This window comes from Limanda limanda, chromosome 4 (assembly GCF_963576545.1).
Source record: "Limanda limanda chromosome 4, fLimLim1.1, whole genome shotgun sequence".
NCBI classification, from domain to species: domain Eukaryota; kingdom Metazoa; phylum Chordata; class Actinopteri; order Pleuronectiformes; family Pleuronectidae; genus Limanda; species Limanda limanda.
The window spans coordinates 4,429,982-4,449,966 of record NC_083639.1 but is presented as its reverse complement, the minus strand read 5'-3'; the positions used below and the strand labels follow the sequence as shown (position 1 = coordinate 4,449,966).

Below are 19,985 nucleotides of genomic sequence, written 5' to 3'. Positions count from 1 at the left end.
GAGTTGAACAAACACGCGAGCAGCTGGGGAAAAATGGTGTTTGTATTTCATCACACTGTTATAGAGACAGCGCCACAACAATAAGAAGTGTGAGTCTAAGAACGATATAAATAATATAAAAGAGGATTTGTCAAGCTGAGAACAGAAGTAGAAAATTCAGCCACAACAAGAATCACAGCAAAGTGGATTCTAAAATAAAATCAAAAAGGAGGAAATCAAGGTATTGTTTTCATTGAACATATTGATATTCAATAATCTGTGGCCTTTAATTTCGTGACAATATATTGTAAAATGAACATTCTAATAAGCATAAAAAAAAGTGCAATGGAAAAATTGTAATCAAAAGTTGATCATAAAATTTGCGATGAGTGATGAGAAAGTGTTAAATTAAGAATCGTTTTTTGGGAGATTCAAGGGAGCATTTCCCACTTGGGTTTGGCTGATTTTTCAGGAAGTTCAATGTGCATAATGTGCTTAAATAATGTACGGTAAATTCTGCTGAAAAGGTATTGATTGTAGGAAAATTTGAACACAATTGTCTAGTGTTCATTTGAATAAGCATATATGAAATAGTCTTCATAATGCCAGGTGCTTGGTAGCTGACATGAGTTTTGGCTAACAAAAAAACAAATAACAGCGTCATCATACATTATTAGCAAATCGAAAGGTTGCCAACAGAGTGATTTTCTTCCTATTTCCACTGAATCCTAGTGGGTCAGAACACGCTGTTAATGTAGCTGCTCCAACATTTGGACAGATGCATCTGCCCTGCAATGTTATTAATCAAGGAGTAAAATTTAAATGATTCTTAGTAAATTATAAAAATGCTGCAAGTTATAAAAAAATCAACATTGGTTGTAGACCAAATTAATATATCATACAGCAACAATCTTCAAGCATTAACAAGCTTTCTGCCTTCCGAACTCAACTTTTCTTTTTGTCTTGACCATAAAGAACCAGACAGGGTGATCCTCTCAGAGGAAACAACAAACCAATATCAAGAAAAATACTTTTCTTCTCCTGGCAGTCTCTGTCAAATATTTCATGACGATCGAATGACCAATTAGCAAACTGAAGTCAAGTGTTCAGAGGAGACAAGTGGAGGTTAAATGTCTTATTTTCCACGAAGTTAATAATCACATCCTATAATGTGATGAGGCCATAACATTGAGTAATGGAGGGAAGACATCCAGATAAAGCCCTTTCCCACTCATCTGTTCTTAGAGTTGTGCTGTAAAGAAGCTGAAAGGTTACATGATGTGCTAATTTGCATATAGTTGATGTCATCACAGAATTATGCAAGATCATTTTTTCTCAGGTTGGAAAAGAAATTCCATAAATACCAAAGGACTTATATTATTATAATTATTATTATTATAAAGCTATAGATTTCACAAAGGACCTCACACAGCGGTACCCTATCAGTGATTGAACCTGAAGATAGTTAATCTAAACAGAAATGTCAGATATTGGTACAATCTCTTCAAACAAGTGGGAATATAAAGGCTAATATATACTTTTGTGCTGGATGTACACAATAGCTGCATCCCCTACACATGAGCCTGACATGCACATCCTAACTACATGTTGCGCCGATGTAAACTGCAACAACTGCAATTGGTCAGGTTGGTATCATCTCTATGTCTCTCAGTGAGCAGACAGACACAGAACTCATCCTCCTTGGGCCTGGATCACTTCCTCCTCTGTCTTCTATCTTTTCTGCATTGAAGAAATTTCTTCAAGATTTATCAGCACCAACTCCAACATGATCCTCTCAATTTGAATCACCATTGTTTGAAGTACACACACAGTGCCATAAAAATTTGCAGAGTCATAAGTGCACAAATATAAATGCTCACTATGGCTTCAGCCACAGAGGCTACAGTGTCAATCCTACACAGAGGTTTAATAAACCATGTTTAAACCTGATGCACTGTAAACTAGGTTTACTACAGCAGGTTGCAACAAACCTGCAAGCTGTGGATATCGCCATTATCACCTAGATACAACCCAGCAGGATAAGTACTTTGTATTCTGCTCCGTTATAGGGAACCATTATCTTTCTGTGATATATTCGACAAACTGACATTACCTGGCATCTGCAAGCACACAATGACGACCTGACACTGGTGTTTTCAAACTTGTTGAGAGAAGCTTTTACTTGGCAGTTTCGGAAGAACATGCAGTGTTGTGTGTGACTCTTGTTATCTAGTCCAATCTGGAGACTGTCTGTCAAGTAAACAGCCATATTAAAGTTGATTGTTGATTCAATTAGTGGTTTCCCTGGAAAAAAAAACACAATCAAATTGGACCACGTCTGTCGATGAACCAGCATCTCCTGTGGACTTAGTATAGTTCCAGTATAAAATATTCCAGTATATTCCAGGCTGGGCAACATGGAGAAATATTGTCAAGATAAAATCTGTCAATATCAGCAATCATGTTGTCATAAATGTCACATTATTATTTCTGTTCAGTTTAATGACCGATTTTTGCTCCTGAGTGAAGGTTATGTTTTTAAACTCATCTTTATGAGCAGAGAATGACAAAGACTTGATTTACAGCAAAACACTTTAACAAATCTGAGGCAAGTCAATTATGTGTTATACCTCATAACTGTTCTTCCGCAATGTAAAAATAATATGTTGATATGTATTATGTATACATTTGATTTATTGCTATTGATGAAAATTATTGATATTGTTTTATTGCCGAGCCCCATTTCGCCTGCAATTAATGTCCTCCTAAAAGCTGCGAACAGTAGACAATCAGCAGGTATTTGATATCCTTCCTGGCGATGCTTTGCCGGCCAAGTCAAAGCCATTTTGGCTTCTTATTGGTTTCAGTGGCTGTCTGTGTTCAGTCTAGTCATCAGCAAGTCATCAGCAACTGCCTGCTCATTTGGATGATTCAGCCAGTAAACGCACTCAACTCCTTGCCCCTTTGTCCTTAATTTTGATGTATTATTCACATCCAGAGCCACCAAGTCCTAAACTGTTCACCCAACACATCCCCAAACTTCCTGGAAGAAGAAAAATCAACACTTAAAGCTGATAGTAAGTGTACACGATCAAACCAGTGTGCTTTAACATGAAGCCAAAAACAATGGTGACTTATCACAACTGCCTGAATGCACAGCACGTCCTAATCAAGTTTAGGTTGCTTCTGATTTTTAAGGTTACATAACCGCTCCTTTGATGCGTTATCTTAAACGAAACACGTTTCATTATGCAATTAACAGTGTGACCTCATAGCCCGCACTCAACCCCGCCATTCAAGATCTGGGCTTCACTTCCAGCCTATGTCTGCAGGAGAGGGTGGAGGAAAAGACAAACAATCCGTCCAGTCCCTCTGCATGTACAGTTCAATGTGTCTCAGTGGGTAAAGGAAAAGGACACTTAAATGTTTAGGTCCTGACTTCAGATCCTTGTATGTGCTGTACATTTTCAAAGTTGATAATGTATTCATTTGATATAGAGAATAAATCTGAATTTATAGTGTTGACTTGCCTTTGACAAATCAACAATAGCAACGGAATAGCAATATTCATCAAGCACAAAAAAATGATTTGAAAAATATATTAAACCTATAATAAAATGAGATCAAGAAGACAATCTGGCCCAATTAAATCATATCTATTCTTCAACCAGACAATTGATTTTTGTCAACCAACTCGACTTTGCTGAGACGAGAGCACATTGACCGGTCAAATGACTACAGCCTGAGTAAGCTGCATTCTAATTTTTAAATATTTAAAATAAAACTAAACAAGCTGTCTCTGATTGGGTCAGAGTGGCAGACTATACAACCATTGATTTCAGGTGGTCTTGCTGAGTTCTGAGAAGTAGGCATCTGATAAGAATGGCGCCATGGCCGTCTCAGAGCCTAAGCTCAATCTTTAATCAGGGGTCATTGTGTTCCTCACAGCAGCCCCAAACACATAAAAGCAGGTAGAGGAAGTGGTAAATCATACAGGCACTGGGGTCTAATTGGCCACCAGAATGAGCTCCAGCCAAAATATTGTTTTCCCTTGGCGCTATCTGCTTCCATCTCGTGGACTTTCATAGAAACTGTGGCTTCCTGTTCTTGGGTGTTGGCTGCTGCATAAGTACAACATCCCCTAGTCTGTAAAAATAATCTCCAGGACCTTGTGTAAAGAAAAAGAGGGACAGAAATACATTCTGTCCCATGAGGAAGAGCTTCCTCTACAATTCAAAAACTTTTAACAGCTTCCTCTTGAACGTGGCAGGAGGCCAAACATGGCAACAAACACTTGAGAACCTTCCCTTCGCTTAATCTAAAACTGAACATGCAATTCTCATCAACTTGCATTACCCAAGTCTTACTCTAAGTTTCTGCTAAAACTTCTTAACTGACTTCAATCATTGCAAACATATATTTGATGCCGTATCCTGACTCTGTGCTGCAGTATTTATAAGCAGATGAAGAAAGCCAGAATAAGTCAATACCCTACCCGCAGGCCGCTTTAGACTCATTCTGAGTTGCACACCTTCTATTCTTAAATACAATGGCTGTTACACAATCGCCTTGTGTAGCATGCTGGAGAAAGTAAAGATGGGGGCAGTTTGTGCGCCATCACTCTCGACGCGTCCCTTTCCGTCTGATCTGCCTCAGAGCACAGCTGTTGTTCCGCGACGGGCGATGCAGGTGATTGGAGAAGCAGCAGCAGGCGGACAGCTCGCTCTGTCAGATCAAACAGCTGTAGACTGTAGTGTGCGTCTGCACTTATGTCCACAAAATAATTAGCTTAACTCTGAAATGAACTTTTCAAAGCAGAGAAGCAGGTGTGACCCGAGTGTGATCCGACGCTGCCGCCGCACCAGTCGGAACGCGAGACGGCCCAGTGAGAACATCTTGATTTGTCGGGATAAGATGCAAAGTGGCATCTCTGCGGAAAATTAGAACTCACTAATTTAACACAAGCTGAAAGCTAAGGAAGCAAAAAGCATAAATAAATCAATAAAAGGAGGAGAAGCGCTCTCCCTTGGCAACCAGATTTTGCATGCCTGCCTCTACACGATGCGAAGAAAAGCAAAAACCATAGCAAAACTAAATGAGTGAGGTTTTCTGACAGAGAAATTCAATTTGGTTCCTGAAGGAGGTTTGTTGTTTTAAACTCTTCTTTATGGGGAGAGAATGAAAAACATGATACACTTCAAATATATAAAAAGACTGCATGGATATATATTAGATACATATGATATTGCTATTGATAAAAATTATATTGTGATAATAATTGATATTGTTTTACTGCCTAGCCCTAGTCTGTATGCAAACTATAATTTGAATTTGGTTGCATTGTGTAAAACACTAAGTGATCATTCACTCTTTACTGGCACTATAGCTATTTGAGCCTAGCTCAGTGTGTCAGGACAGTTAGTTAAGGATTCAATCTGATTTAACTTGAAGCCACATCACAACTTGTGTGATTGTGGTGTTTAAGTCAACAAATTTGTTCATTATTTTTGTGCATTCACCGTGTCAAGAGATAAGCTCATCGCAAACATGCTCTACATCTCTGTAAGCACACAAAGCATAAAACAAAGATTAATTTACGTAATCAAATTATCAAACTGTAGCAGTCGGTTACTGACCAGTAATTGCATTTTGGACAAAAATAAACGGACTGAATGATGCGCGTCTTGTGGACAGCTACACTGAAAGGATATATTTAAAAAGCTAGTAGGGCATCTAAGCATGTAGGATGGAGTTGTTATTATGGTGAAATGAAATGGAATTCAATACTGTGAATATGCAATTGATGAATGCAAGTGATGACTTATCGTTTTAGCCGCTCGTGTAAAATAATCATTCAAATCTTAGGATGTTTTGGTTGTCTTAACTAGAGGTTGAAACATGTATTGGTTGGCTGATAATAATCAGCCTTTATAGATATACCTGCATTGGTGTTTGAATTTGTCATTATGAAAACTTTTAATTTTACGGAATGTTTTACAGATGTTCAGGATTTGTTCCCAGCAACAGTTGTTTCATTAACTCTGAGGCAAACTTTAGTTTTATAGTTTCAACAAATGGTCTCCTCCGCAGGGATGTTTATTTAAATCCAACTCCAATCACTTTGGTCCCTGAAACTAAATGACTACATCTGACGTAAAAGATGTCTTATAAGACAGTTCCAGCTCCTTTACATCATTTAGTTTAGGATTGCAAACCTTATGTTTGTCTGGCTAATGACTACGTTGGAGGAGAGAGGGCAGAGGAAGTAAATAAAAGTACTTACTGAAAAAAAGAGTTCATTCAAAGTGCATTGCTTTTCCACACATTAAAAAGTTGTTTTGCCATTCAGGAGGAAAGGCTGTTTTCTCTCTGGGTTTTGCCCACTGTGTATCAGTGCACGCTGTCAACAATCCAACACTGCATCAGTTAAGGGAAACCTCTTGCTAATTGAAACTGGAGAGAAGAGGTGAGCACTCACACATCTCCTCTCCAGAGCTGCGGTGAAGCACTGATTAGTGACGCTACATTACTCCACTTTGTCCAAGGGCAACTGTTTCATATCAGCTAACTGTCGGAAACACAGAGGCTAACCTCAGCTCTCATGAATGTCCTGCAGCTGCATGTGATGGACGCTTTATTATCACGAAATTGCCATTGTGGACAAATCTGTCAAATTTATATCAAATGATAATTACTGGGTATTTCAGTTATTATTCATGGTAGAGCACCTTTAACATGTAACCACAATGTGTTAGGACTTTGAAACATGGTCAAGTGTAGTTGAGACTGTACAATTAAACACACACACTGAAAAATATAATAGAATCCATACACGCTTTGTTTCAGAGTATGCATTATCTCAATCTCTTAATGAACCGTTATTCCCTCATGTTACATTTATGCAGCTCCATACATTGGTTTAAAAACCTCTTTCTGGGTTTGAGGAAGCTTCAGTGAGTTACATGACTTCAGCACCTGACGCCATAAGAGTATGATCACAGTTCCGAACCACTGTAGTGAATATGCACAACTTGAATAACACGTGTCAGTTCCAATAATAAATTTGATCCCGAAAGATTGAATAAGAAGAACAGAGGTGAATATTGGACTGACAAATTTTTTAAATTTAAGGGTTTTCCTCTCATGGTACAAATCTAAATATTGATGTCAGCATGCCAGAAAGCCCCAAGGCGATACACTACCAAGCTGTTTAGCTGGTACAATGTTTACCATGCTCACCACCTAATTTAAGCACGCTAGCATGCTAACATTTGCTAAATAGTATTAACATAGAGCAGAGCTAAAGCGGATGGGAATGAAATTAGTCTTGCAGGCATTTAGCCACAAACCAAGAAGGTGGCAGGATGTATATGCAAGCTCTCCTGCATTAATGAGCGAGAGGGCTGGTTGTTACGCTCCGGTTCTGTCTGCCTGTCAAGGATGGTAAAAATTCAATAGGTGTGTGGACGGTAAACCGGGCCACCAACATGGCAAGATTTTCTCCTGGTGCTGCCAATGGTCAGTCCGATTGATAGATGAAAATAGAGCGGACAACACCGGCAGTGCTGCAAAACACTTAGAGATCTTTTATGGTCCAATGAGTAGTGCAAAAAAGGATTTCTGATCAGTATAAAACTATGGTGAGACACAGTAGGCAGCGGCAGCCACAGTCTCGCTTAGGTAATGGGAAACACTGCACCGCAAAAGTGATCGAAAGCATTAGTGGTCAAATAAGAGCTCTGCAGATATATAGCCAACACACATCTTTTTTTGAAAATTGTCCAGTGTAATAGTTAACTCATGTACTTCCACGAGTTCACTCGTGAAAATACATGTCCACACTGTTGCAACCCTGAATCCAAAGTATAAGAGAATACAAAAATTACATAATAATGGCACTGGATGAAACATAAAAAAACACCAATGTATTACAATTCTTCCAGGGGGAACATGAATGTGGTGACTACAGAGCAAAAAGTCAGCGACTCCCCAAAGTCATTAGGAGACATTCTGTGGAAAACAGCCACATCTGTACAAGATATCATGACAATCGATCCAAAAGCTGTCAGACTGCACCACAGTGGTGGGTCGAGAGTCCACAGACAATGATATCCCAAGAGCCTTAGCAAAAACTGCAAAACCCATCGTAACGATAACACAACCAATCAAGTTCCGACATTAAGCAAGTGGCCATCAGAAGTGGAGGGAGCAGCAGTAGATGCCTACCAGAGGGCCCTCGTCAAGGAGACGGAGGGGCACGACGGCAGGGGGGCAAGCTGACTGTGGGTCACTGCAGAGCGATAAACCAGGGCAGGCATATGGAGACAGGCAGGCTGCTGTCTCCCAGGGGACAGAGGTTGTGAGACACATAGAAGCCTCTCGTTTACCTTCCTGTCGTAGCGTCAGGATAACCCCGCAGCACGAGGTCACCACTAAGCAGGCCATTAGCCACAGTCAGCAGGTGGAGGTGAAAGATCTCCACCCACACAGTGAACCCTCCGACATGTTGGCTTGAATTGTATTTAGCCGACATGTTCTTTAGCAAGAGCTGTAAATGTGTCGTCCTACAGCTCTAAATTTATTCAGCAGGCACCGGACAAACGACTGGATAATTCGTGCTAAATTGCCCAAAATATAGAAGCTAATCTCTTCCAACAGCGTAACAGGGCAGTTTAAATTGACTGTGTGGAGGGCACAACTTGTTTCTACAGTCTGTCAGTTTTCAATATCAGATAAAGGCTGTGGATGAAATTGTGGACATTGTGCACAATCAGATTTCCATCCTCACTCACAAAGGGGTGATTAGCTCTGCAAATAAGATGTACACAAGCTGTCTGGAGCTGATACAGAGACTCGTGCACTCTTCTGACCTTGTAATTATCTGCCAAAGGATTACAACAGAAATACACAATTGTGCAGAAAAACACTGACGCAAAGAAAGATAAAATAACAATTAAATGACACAGAGCCAACATATGACTTTTCCTTGAGAAACTACTACACTACAGGTGGTTGCATTAGTTATAGTAGTGGTAAGGGGAAGTGTAACGTATTGAACAACGCACTTTATAAATTATTATATCCAATTTACATTTGTGGATTTTATTTATAATGTATTTATTATATTTAGTAGTTGTGAATTTTATCTCAGTGAGTTAGGCAGACGACCTTTCCAGGGTGCACCTCGCCTCTCGCCCAATGTCAGCTGGGATTGGATCCAGCTCCCCCGGCGAGCCTCAAAGGCTAAGCAGTATGATAGATGGACAGTAGCACTGAGGCAGAGCATAAACATAAAACCTTTTAACTGTGTGTGAACTTAATTATCTAGTCCTGATTATATCCCTGGTTGGTTTTAATGTACTGTTACTAAATTTCATGGACTTCAAAAATAGAAAAAAATTTATCACTAACCATGATATGTGAAGAAGTTTGGGCTCCTGACTAAGTCATTGCAATATGATTCGCTCTTTGGTAGATATCGAAGCTTTCAGAGGGTTTTCTATTAGATAATTTTCCATTCTTGATTAAATATTTTCTCAATGATATTGAAGTCAGGGGCCAGCGAGAGTCATGCTTCAGCTTGTTTCCTGAAGTATTGTGTGGTCGCAGCTTGCAGCACCAAAGCTTTTCCTCCTCCTTGCCCAAATATTTGCAACATGCCACGACTTCTTTTAATTATTTTCTATCTTTCAAGTTCATGCAATAAACAGCAACAGCTATACCTTGTAAAGAAATGGGTTTATTTTTAATAGCTGTTTACTGCAGGGGTTGTATTTAGCCTTCCCCACATTTAATAAGTGCCCTCCTTTTTGTTGCGTGAACTCTGAGGAGATCACAGCTGAACACAACAAAGTCGAACCATTAGTGAGAGGGATGTCGGTACCAGACCAAAACAGGCGTCTAGAGGTCATCCTCACACATCCTTCTGGATGAAGGTAAGCATCGGCTGCAGCAAAATTACCTTCCCGATTTGCACCTGAGCACTCTGACCTGAACTAACAGATTTGTATTTATGTATTCAAGCAGAGGACGATAAACAGGCTGAACAGAGAAGCCTGTATCAACCAAACCCTTATGTCTGCGGCTTGCTCATATGCTTTAAAAGTCATCCTTTGGTTGTATTTTTACAGCTTACGAGTGGGAGAGAGTGTGCTTGTGTGAGTATGTGTCAGTCAATAGGCAGGGAGAGGGGCGGGAGCGGAGTAAGTAAAAAACCGAAGGCAGCCGAGAGAAGAGAAAGGCAGGTTTTTTCGCCCCGTGTGGGCTAAAATCGCTAATTAGGCCAAAAACCATACGAAAGCACATGACCACATCCCCAGATGAGCGTTGAGCCAAGCAAGACGAGCAGCCATTTTAAATCCAGCATTAATCCAGTGTGTATCTCACCCTCTTTGCTGCCCGCATATCATCCACATTCAAACCCCTGCTCAGAATTGAGATGTGGTCAGCGTTTGGAAAGATGGATGAGGATGAAAATCAAAGAATAGACGGGGAGGAGTGGGCTCACAAAGAGGAAAAGTAAATCTGTTCCAGAGGAGCAGTGAATGCTGATGAAGAGAGGTCGTTTAATAACGAGTTACTCTCAGTAGGTCTCGAACAGGTGCAAACAAAAAAAATACCAATTAAAAGTAAATGTGACAAATCCAAATTCTCAACTCCATTTCTCTGACTCGGTCTTGCCTCAAAATGAACTACACACAGGTCGTTTTCACCTGAATGTCGGGACCAGGGTCCAAAGCAAGATTCATAACTTTGTTTACAGTTGTGGTTTCACATTAAAATTTAGTGAACGAAGTAAATACTTTTGTATGACATGAACGTCCTCAAGTATAGTCGGAAGCCAAAACTACAAGTTATCACGCAAGCTACTTTGCATTTCTTCTTCTATGGTTTAAAGCTGTCACAACATCCTGCAATCGATCCAAAAATCGCTTCTTTCCAAATAAAATACTTATTCACAAGGCAAACCCTCAACAGGGCATCAGAAGGTCCAGACCACACATGGATTGTGTGAAAGACCATTAAAATATACACTAAGATCAAAAGTACAGAGTCTCAGATATTATCAAAGCAGCTAATGGCTCAAAATAGGAAATCAGTTATGGGCCAGAAGTTAAAAGACTACTTTTACCCTCTGGCCCTAAACCTTCTTTCTGCTGCTTATTGCTCTATTTATATTACAGAAAACTAGACACATTAGCACACTCAATATTTTCCAACAGGAGGATTTTTTTCTAAAAGTACAAATTTTCAGGCTTTAGCATTATAAACAGAGAATAATATCCCTAAAAATCTGTGAGGACTTTTGCATGTTACACTGAAGGTTTAGAATATCACACTATTCAGAATGCAATGAACAGCTTCTACCCCAATAATTTCACTTACATTATTTATTATCTCTTGCTGGTACGAGTTCACACTTAAATGAGTCATGAGACTCTACACGACAAAGGATGACAGGCCTGAGTGATCCTCCTTCTACCTGCTGCAGTATGACAACGAGCCGAATAACCCAAAACAACAGTTTCTAGAGAGATAATGTTGTCGTTTTCTCTAGACTTTAACCTAATGTCTTTGAAAACTAATTGTGTCTGGTCAACCAAATTATCTACAAAATAAAAGTATAAAAATGCTTTTTTTTTTATCCAAATTAAATAAGTCACTCGACAGGCACCATTAGCCCATTAAACAACACTGCATTAAACCACTTGAAGATATTGCCCCCTTCTAAGCCCGGCTCTGCCTCTCAGCAGCCATTATTCTTCTGTGCTGCAGTTGTTCTGCAAGCACGAGCCGGGACAATAGCCACATGTTTACACAGCAAGTGTCCTTATAATTTGGAAACCAGACAGAAATCAATACTTATAGCGGCGCAATCTGGTAAACCACAAATAGGAGCAGAGGATAAACAATCTTAACAATCCTGCGAATGGCCGTGACCTAGAAGTGATGCATTACTAAATACAAGCAGTTGCTTCTATACAGTTACAACCCAGTGGCTTAGAGGTGTATGCTAACAAACAGTGAGGGGGTCCGTTTATGTGATAGAAAAGTGTCCTCAGTCTTTCGGAGCCCACTTTACCTTGCATCATTTCAACACATCATCATCAATCAAACATTGTTTTATAATTCAAGGGAAGCATCACACGTCCCCCACCATTGTGCCATTATACCACTATTACTGTGCCCCCTACAGTTACCTCCTCACCTCTAGGGGTGCATGTACTCATTACAGAGTCAGTCATCATGATTATGAGTTTAAAAATTTGCTGAGCTGCTAGCTCATTCCAGCTCATCAGCATAACCACATTAGGGAGGAAACCTGTGGGCTGGCAATCTCACACTTCCTCAGTATAGCAGTCCCAGCAGGCCGAGCATGACCACATCCATTACGTTGGACAGGAGCCACCAACGAGGCCTAATATGCTGCCACAAGGCACACCAACACCATGTGACACCTGGAATTTAATTAATTATGTTTACACAGCAAACCTGTCGGCCCAGCACATCAATCTGCCCTAAACAGGTAAACCAGAATATTTGGCTCTTTTGTGGCGTTAGTGCTGAGCATTGGGGGCCTGGCTTCATGTGTCCTGGTGGCACAGGCCCAGGACACCGTGCCAAGGTGAAAATACAAAACAATCCACTCCAACGAAAACTCACTGATACAGTATTAGCTCAGGGTACAGGAATCCCTAATTTATTTCCGTCTTTAATATATTTACCTCATCTGGAGAGAGGAAACAGATTGTGGGAGGCAGTGGGAAGTAAGATGATTTGGAGCTCAATTCTGCTAAATTGGTTGCTGCCAGCGTGATACATCATGGAGAATTAAGATGCCTCTCCCCCAGCACAGAACTTCGGCAGCCATATTGGCACATCTGTCAAGGGCCCACCCCTGACAGAGACAAATGGACCAATTCTGGCACGCGATGGCTGATCCAAACTGCTAGCAATAACCAAGATGAATAATGAGACGGCTTGGGCCCCAGGAAAATTCATTTTTTAATAATTACTGCTCCTGCACCTCTCATTTCCTCGTGAAATTAGCGCGGGTACAACTATAGGTGGATACAACACATTAGCAAGACGTGAAGAATATAGATGATGTTGTTTTAGAGACTTCCATCATCGCAGAGAATCGCTGGGACTACAAACACACGGTGTAAGACAGATGACTCTCCCTCTGTTCTCCAAGGAGCAGGAAATGAATCAAGTCCAGAGAGCACCATGGCTACGGGGGGCATGAGTGGAATGTGACAGGAAGAGCATAAGTTCAGATGGTCTTTAACACAGCTCACATGACTGTAGTGAACCTAAAGTCAAATAAAAGGGAAATTGGCAAAAAAAAAAAAAACACAAAAATTAAACACACACGGTTTGTGTCATGTAGTGAAGCGTCACCAGATGCCAGTGGTACACACCAATGCCCTGTGTGTCAATTCGTGGACAGAAAATGATCAAACTGCAGCTTTTCTGAACAGCTGACACGTGTCAGCGGGCAATTGCATTTATCATGATGCCGCCGTTGTGCAGGCTTACACAGAAATCAATGGATGCAGGTGTTTGGATGGGTGTCATACTCATACTGGCAGAGGGGGGTTGCCCTAAAGCCCTGTGAATAGACACTCTGGCTGGTTGATAGAGTGCAACATCCTGTTGTAAAATAGTAATTCACAATGTTGCTATTGTGTTAAGGAGGAAATCCTAAAACACAATACTTGATGGGCTTCCAAATGACAGTTTAGCGATAGCTGGGTGAACAAACAATATCAATAATCATCGCAATATAATTTCCATCAATAGCAATATAACATGTATTCAACACCAACATATTGCTTCCATTGTGCAAACCTCCGGTGAGGAGGTACAACACATAATTGTTGTACCTAAGATTTGTATAATGTTTAACTGTTTATCAAGTGTACAGACGATTTTAAAAACCATAACCTCCCTCCAGGAGCCAATGTTAGCTTTTAACTTTAACCTGAAACTTTTTATCTGGATACATTTTTTTGCGCCATCATCTTGTCCTAAATTAAGTAAGACTATTATATTTTGCAGTCGCTAAGAAAATAAACAAGTAGCAAGTAGCAAATGGGGGAACATAAGTTAAGAATAGTGGTTAGTGTGCATAGTGATGTGACTCTCGGGTCCAGTCCAAACTAAAATTAGATTCTGTTTTAAGCACTGACATGACATTTGCAGCAGAACCTATAAAAGTATATTTTTAACTGGGTAATACAGAAACATTGTGATTACTGGTGCAGCCCATTCTGAGTTTGATACTTAAGGTCCCTTAGTTTGTAATATATAACATATTCTCTAATTGATGGTAATTTGACTGCGTGATAATTACAAATCAGTCATTCTGAGCATATTGTTTAAGCAGAAATAGGATGTGACATTTTCTCTGCCGAGATAATTGGGAAATAAAATGCGTGTATAATAATTCATGAAACAAAATATATTCCAATATGACTACAATATGCATTATTTGATTTCCAGAACATCAGGTGAAAAGAGCTATAATATTCAATAAATAACTGCATTACTGGCGGTATAGTGAGATCTCTGGAGCGCTTGTAAAATTACCTCTCTTTCAGTCCATCCATTTTTTTGTTTTGTTTTTTAATCGACCCTGAGCACTATGTCCCTGATTCCCTGTGTGTAATGGCCCGTGCGTTACCCTCTGTACAGTTGTATAGTGCGAGAGCTTTGCTTTAAAGTCAAGAGCTTCTCGTACACGGAGGTCCACCGGGAGCAATCTTCCTCTCGATTCATTACCTCCAGGAGACAGAGCTCCTTCTATCGGGCACCATGACAACTTGGCTTTGCTCTTTTCCCACCAGCCTTTGTAAGGGTGTGTCAGGCCACAGGAAACAAAGCACACTGCCTTCACAGGCACCAAGCTAATTTAAGGATATATAAATCATAGGGTTTAACATGTCGACGCAAACTAACTGATCTGCGCAGCATTTTTTTTACTTGACCCCAAAAACTCTGCTCTCAATTTCTCTGTATTTACAACTGTCCTTAAAAAGATTTGTATTAATGACATCATTAGAGGCCCTGCAGACTAATTAATGATTGACCAGTTTGTTCTGCAATTCTCTTTTTTAGCTTCATATTTTTTAATCGAAACTAAGAGAAAAATGTGACAGATCTGGAATATTAAAGGAATATTTAGAAGTTAAAAAAGGAGAATGTGGCAGAAGAACTGTGGGTTAATTCAAAGCTAAATACAAACAGCCTTGGCATTCAAGCACAGCGAGTTACCTAATCTTGTTTCGTATCCTCTGAAGTACTAATTAAGTTGGCTCAACACAGCCATTGATTGAAAATAACTTCATTCACTTCATTATTTGAGACATGACTGTAAAGATCGCTAATGATCACGGACAACATCACTGAAGTGGATTTGAAACAGAGGGGAAACATAAACCACTCGCCTCAGACTCTTCCAGTATAGCTACCAGCGCTCGTCTAGCTTCCACCTAAACACCCACTGAGCTAAAACTAAGTACAGTACTTTGACGGATATACATCTCTGTCTGGACCATTTCGAAACAAAGGATCATGTCTTTGTTACATTGCTCTTTATTGAGCCGACTTAAGAAACTTGAATGACACACGTAAGCCCTGATTAGGCTGCGTGGGCTGTGTCTACCTTCCATAGATTGGTTTGTAGATTGATGTGCATTCACAGGTTGTCAACTCGCTATTGAATTATTTTTGCTCTTTTGTTGTGTTCCCATCTGAATTGAGAAAATGAATGAACCAGGTTTCTTTGTTAAATTTGTTAATAGCAGCAAAATGAATGTCCTCGTCGCTCAAACATTATCTCGAAGGAGGAGAAGACTGAGCAATCCTATTCTTTGGATGGTTTGCAATTTGTTCGAAAGTCTGAAATATCTACTATAACTACAATCAAACCAAATTGTGGCTCAATTTGATCCGGACCGAGATCACCTCTATTGGTCAGACAAAAATTGGTAGTTGTGAAAACCCCAAACCTCACTGTGTTGTTAGATTTTCTTAAATGCACACACGTTTATTTTTTTAATCCAAAATCATCTGTTCTCACATTTTTCTGAGCACAGAAAGAACATGCATCTGTTTGTGAAAATCCCATAATGCAGCAAAAATGAAAATTGTTAATTACCTTTGGGACATTGATATATATTTTCATACATTTAATGCTGTTAATTCTTTCTTTTTTTCACACTGTAACAGGGGATGAAGCATAATGCCAAATGCACATTAAGGTACTCCAACTGTTGTGCTGTAATTAAACTAGACCAATAAATCGAGTGTAATCAAAAGCAAACTATTGCATATATTGGCCCAAACCATAAAACAACTGATAAAGGAAGCTGGAGGAAGTAGCAGACAATGTGAAAACCTGCAGAGATATAAAAAGGGGAAAAATGAAGCATAGCCCTGTTCCTGTGGGAGTCTTATGGTGAGTATGATATCATCCCTCTTGTGAAAAAGGCCTCCACGTGGGCATGCACACACACGCATGTGCGCGCACACACACACACACACACACACACCTTAAATATCTTTTAATCAAATTTCTGGGCTACTTACATCAAGGTTCATAACCAACGCACACAGGAAGGTGACGTATCATGGGATGATAATAGATCTCATTGCATTGTGCGCCTCAAACCATTATGCAATCTATAATCAGACGGCTAACGCATTGCATAGACTCAATAATTATAGAAAATTGTTATTTTGCAACCGTTCTTGCAAGGAATACTATATATTTATCCTTAACACCAATGAAAAAAAAGATATGAAGGAAATCTTGGATTTCATGTACCCTTTTAGACTGATACGTGTTGAAAGGTGTGGAAAGTCTGTGTGAAACAATGGCTGATAAGCTCCTCTGTATCGTATGTCGTGTACTCTACGAGTGTGAAGCACATAGAGCTACCTAACTCTACTGCGTGCATTTCTTTTACACACACTTGCACAGAGCAAATGCCCTTAATAACCATTTAGCTGCTAAGGCACGCTTGTCAGTCCCCCATTCACAGCCTTAGCCTCTAATTACCTTTCCGAAGCAATGGACAATTCTGTGTTCCCTCAATGCTTCCCTTTTTCTCAGTACAATCAGCCAGCTGCCTTCACTAGTAGGAATTAGTGCTCTGCACAGGCCTGAAATGAATGTCCAAATCAACCCATGTCAGCCAGTTCCCTCACTGAATGGTTCATATTTTGTCTTGCCTGCCTATATAAAAATGTAGAAGAAGATAAACATTGAGATTCTATCTTCCCCCAATTACTAGCCAGACTCTTTCCAAGCCTGAATTCAGCTCTGCACCCAAACAGAACAACCTACTAAAAGAAAGTGACACAAAAACAACAAAACATATACAGACTATAGACCGGACCATTGACTAATAATGTGATAGATATGGTCATTTGACTTAGAAATCAGACTAAAGTTGAAGATCTGCACATAATAACAGTTCAAATGCAGGGTAGAAACTGCCTGGTGACGATGAACAGAATTATAATGCAGCTACTGTATGGCTTCCTGCTACGTTTTAATGGCAGAGGTTTAACACCTCAACTGCATTAAAGACCACCCCCACTAACATCATAAATAAGTAAGCAGCAAATGCCATATATTAAAGTGTGACTATCATTGGAACCGTCAGCGAGAACTTAAATTGATCGCGAGAGAAGGTGCATCTATTTCTCAGTGGTTTACAACCTCGACCGATCCCTGTTACGGATGTTTAATGCCATTTAATGTATTCTTCTTTTTTTCCCTCAAGCTTATTTGGCCTAGTGCTGTTTTATTAACTCAATGGACACAATTTAAGCTATACAACCTGATAAAGTTCAATCTGATCATTTAAAGTTTGAAGTTGCACTATAGTACCATGAAAACAAGCAAAATGTGATCAGATGGTTAACCTGTTCCGTTTTTCTGTTCATGGTGGTTTCCTGAAAACAGTACCATGTTTGAAGTGATTAGGATTCCCATAATGGGTTCCGCACACCTTGTAGAGTTTGAAAAAGCAATCATGCTTGGATAGTCCAAGCAGACACTCTTTCACTGCCTCTGCTTGACAACTGAGGGAGACGAAAACCAATACGAGTGACATGAATACCAAACAAACTCCAGTCCAAAGTAAGCAGAGTTATTTGCACATATTCTTTGCCTTAAAGCACAAGATGCTCCGCTCACACCAGCAGTGCCGAACACAAAATATTCCATCGGTAAAAAAATATATTTACTGAGGTGTGCTGCACTCCAACAGCTGAAGGATCAAGTTGGTTCTATGCCGGGTGCCGTTTTTGGACCTTGGAACCTGCAAATATAATTTTGCTTCTGCCCCTCCCTTCCTGAGCTCTTCCCGTGAGGTGCCCTCGATCAAAGCACATGACCCCCATTTCCCACCGGAGCTGCTCAGTGGCCAACGGAGGGCTGTGTTTGCACAAGGGTGTGAGTGTGTAAAGCTGAACATGAATGTTTGCCCTGAAAAGGACATATGTGCTTATCAGAGCAGCACCCCACCAAATGAAACGCATCTCCTGCTCTGGAGACACATGCCAAACCACGTTAAGAAATATGACTCATATACTGTATAGATATTAATGTATTACTTGTGAAGAGCATTTACCCTTTGATTTTTATTTGTATTAGCAACCTTTGAGTGGGTGGATGCTGAACTGGTTTATTGTGATTTATAATGTTAAAATAAGGTAAATATTAATGTCTTCTCCACCCTCAGAAACACACAAACTAGGCAGAGGACAAGTTTGATCCAAAGAAATTCCTAACTTTGATTGCGGGTGGTAAAAATGTACATATGGGAAGGATGACCTCACCTTTGCACAGCCACCATGGGCGTGGATGTGGGTTTGATACCCAACCCAATGTCGGACCGGGCTCGGACAAAAACCTTTAATGATAATCAGTTTTAGGGTCTGGTTTGGTCACATTGGTTTGGCTATTTACTTGAGTTTTTGACACTGAACTTGTCTGCAATCAGGTTTGGACAGAAAATTCTAATGTTTATTAGAAACAACAAAAATAGAATAAAAATAGAATAAAATCAAGTATCTTCTTATAGAGGGTAGTGGCTAATTAGATACAATGCTAATGACTGTATATCCTCTACATAAAAAACACACACCATTGATGTACAAAAAATAATTTGCTATCTATTTTGTGAAATGTGTTAGCTCTAAACAAAAAAAAAGCCTTAGATAGATAGATAGATAGATAGAGTACTTTATTCATCCCCGAAGGGAAATTAAGTTGTCATAGCAGCCGGTATATTTGAATACAATTAAATACAATACAATACAATAGAATAAAATTAAAAGGTAGAAAGAATAAAAAAACAGAAGCACAAGATAAAAATACAATAGGCGTATAACTCTATAGCTGTAATAAATTTGAACGTGAAGTCAATGCTTCTCTCTCTCTCTCTCTCTGATGCATTAGTGTAATTACAGTTATTAAGAGCCCTGAAAACATGCAGGTACAGGTGCTATTATCTCAATACTAGATGTTTAATTAAACCTTTCAGGCTCCAGGAGTAAAGAGGGAAAAGAGGTGTTACTGATAAAATGGTAAACAAAAATAACTCGCAACCCTCGGAGGGCATTTGGTCGAAAACACAAACGAGAGCTCACCTGAGTAGGACCAGTAGGGGTCACCGGCTGCCCTCCGCTCCCTCATTACGCCCGTGCTCCCATGGTGCCCGTCTGCGGCATAGTTAGGATGGTCATCCGACGCAGCTGTGGGAGGCAAAAAGAGAGAGAGGTCAGAAAATCTATAGGGGATAACAAAAAGTTTTATATAACAAATAATACAACCAGTTGCGCTGCGATCCAATACAACTGAATGGATATATGTGGATTTTGTCGATGCGTAAGTAAAACGTGATACAAAGTCTAGTCTCTCAAGGAATTAAGTTCATTTCGTACAGGACATATTAGATTTACTTCTAATGACATTATTTTAGTGC

The 19,985-nt window shown here is 39.8% G+C and overlaps 1 protein-coding gene across 1 annotated transcript in view; it reads right to left on the bottom strand.

Moving 5' to 3' along the window:
* ca16b (carbonic anhydrase XVI b) overlaps positions 1-19,985 on the bottom strand; it is a 92,610-nt gene that overhangs the window by 53,531 nt on the left and 19,094 nt on the right. The window contains exon 2 of the mRNA XM_061069473.1: positions 19,651-19,755. Within this exon, the coding sequence (XP_060925456.1) occupies positions 19,651-19,755 (105 nt within the window). The remainder of the gene's footprint in view (positions 1-19,650; positions 19,756-19,985) is intronic.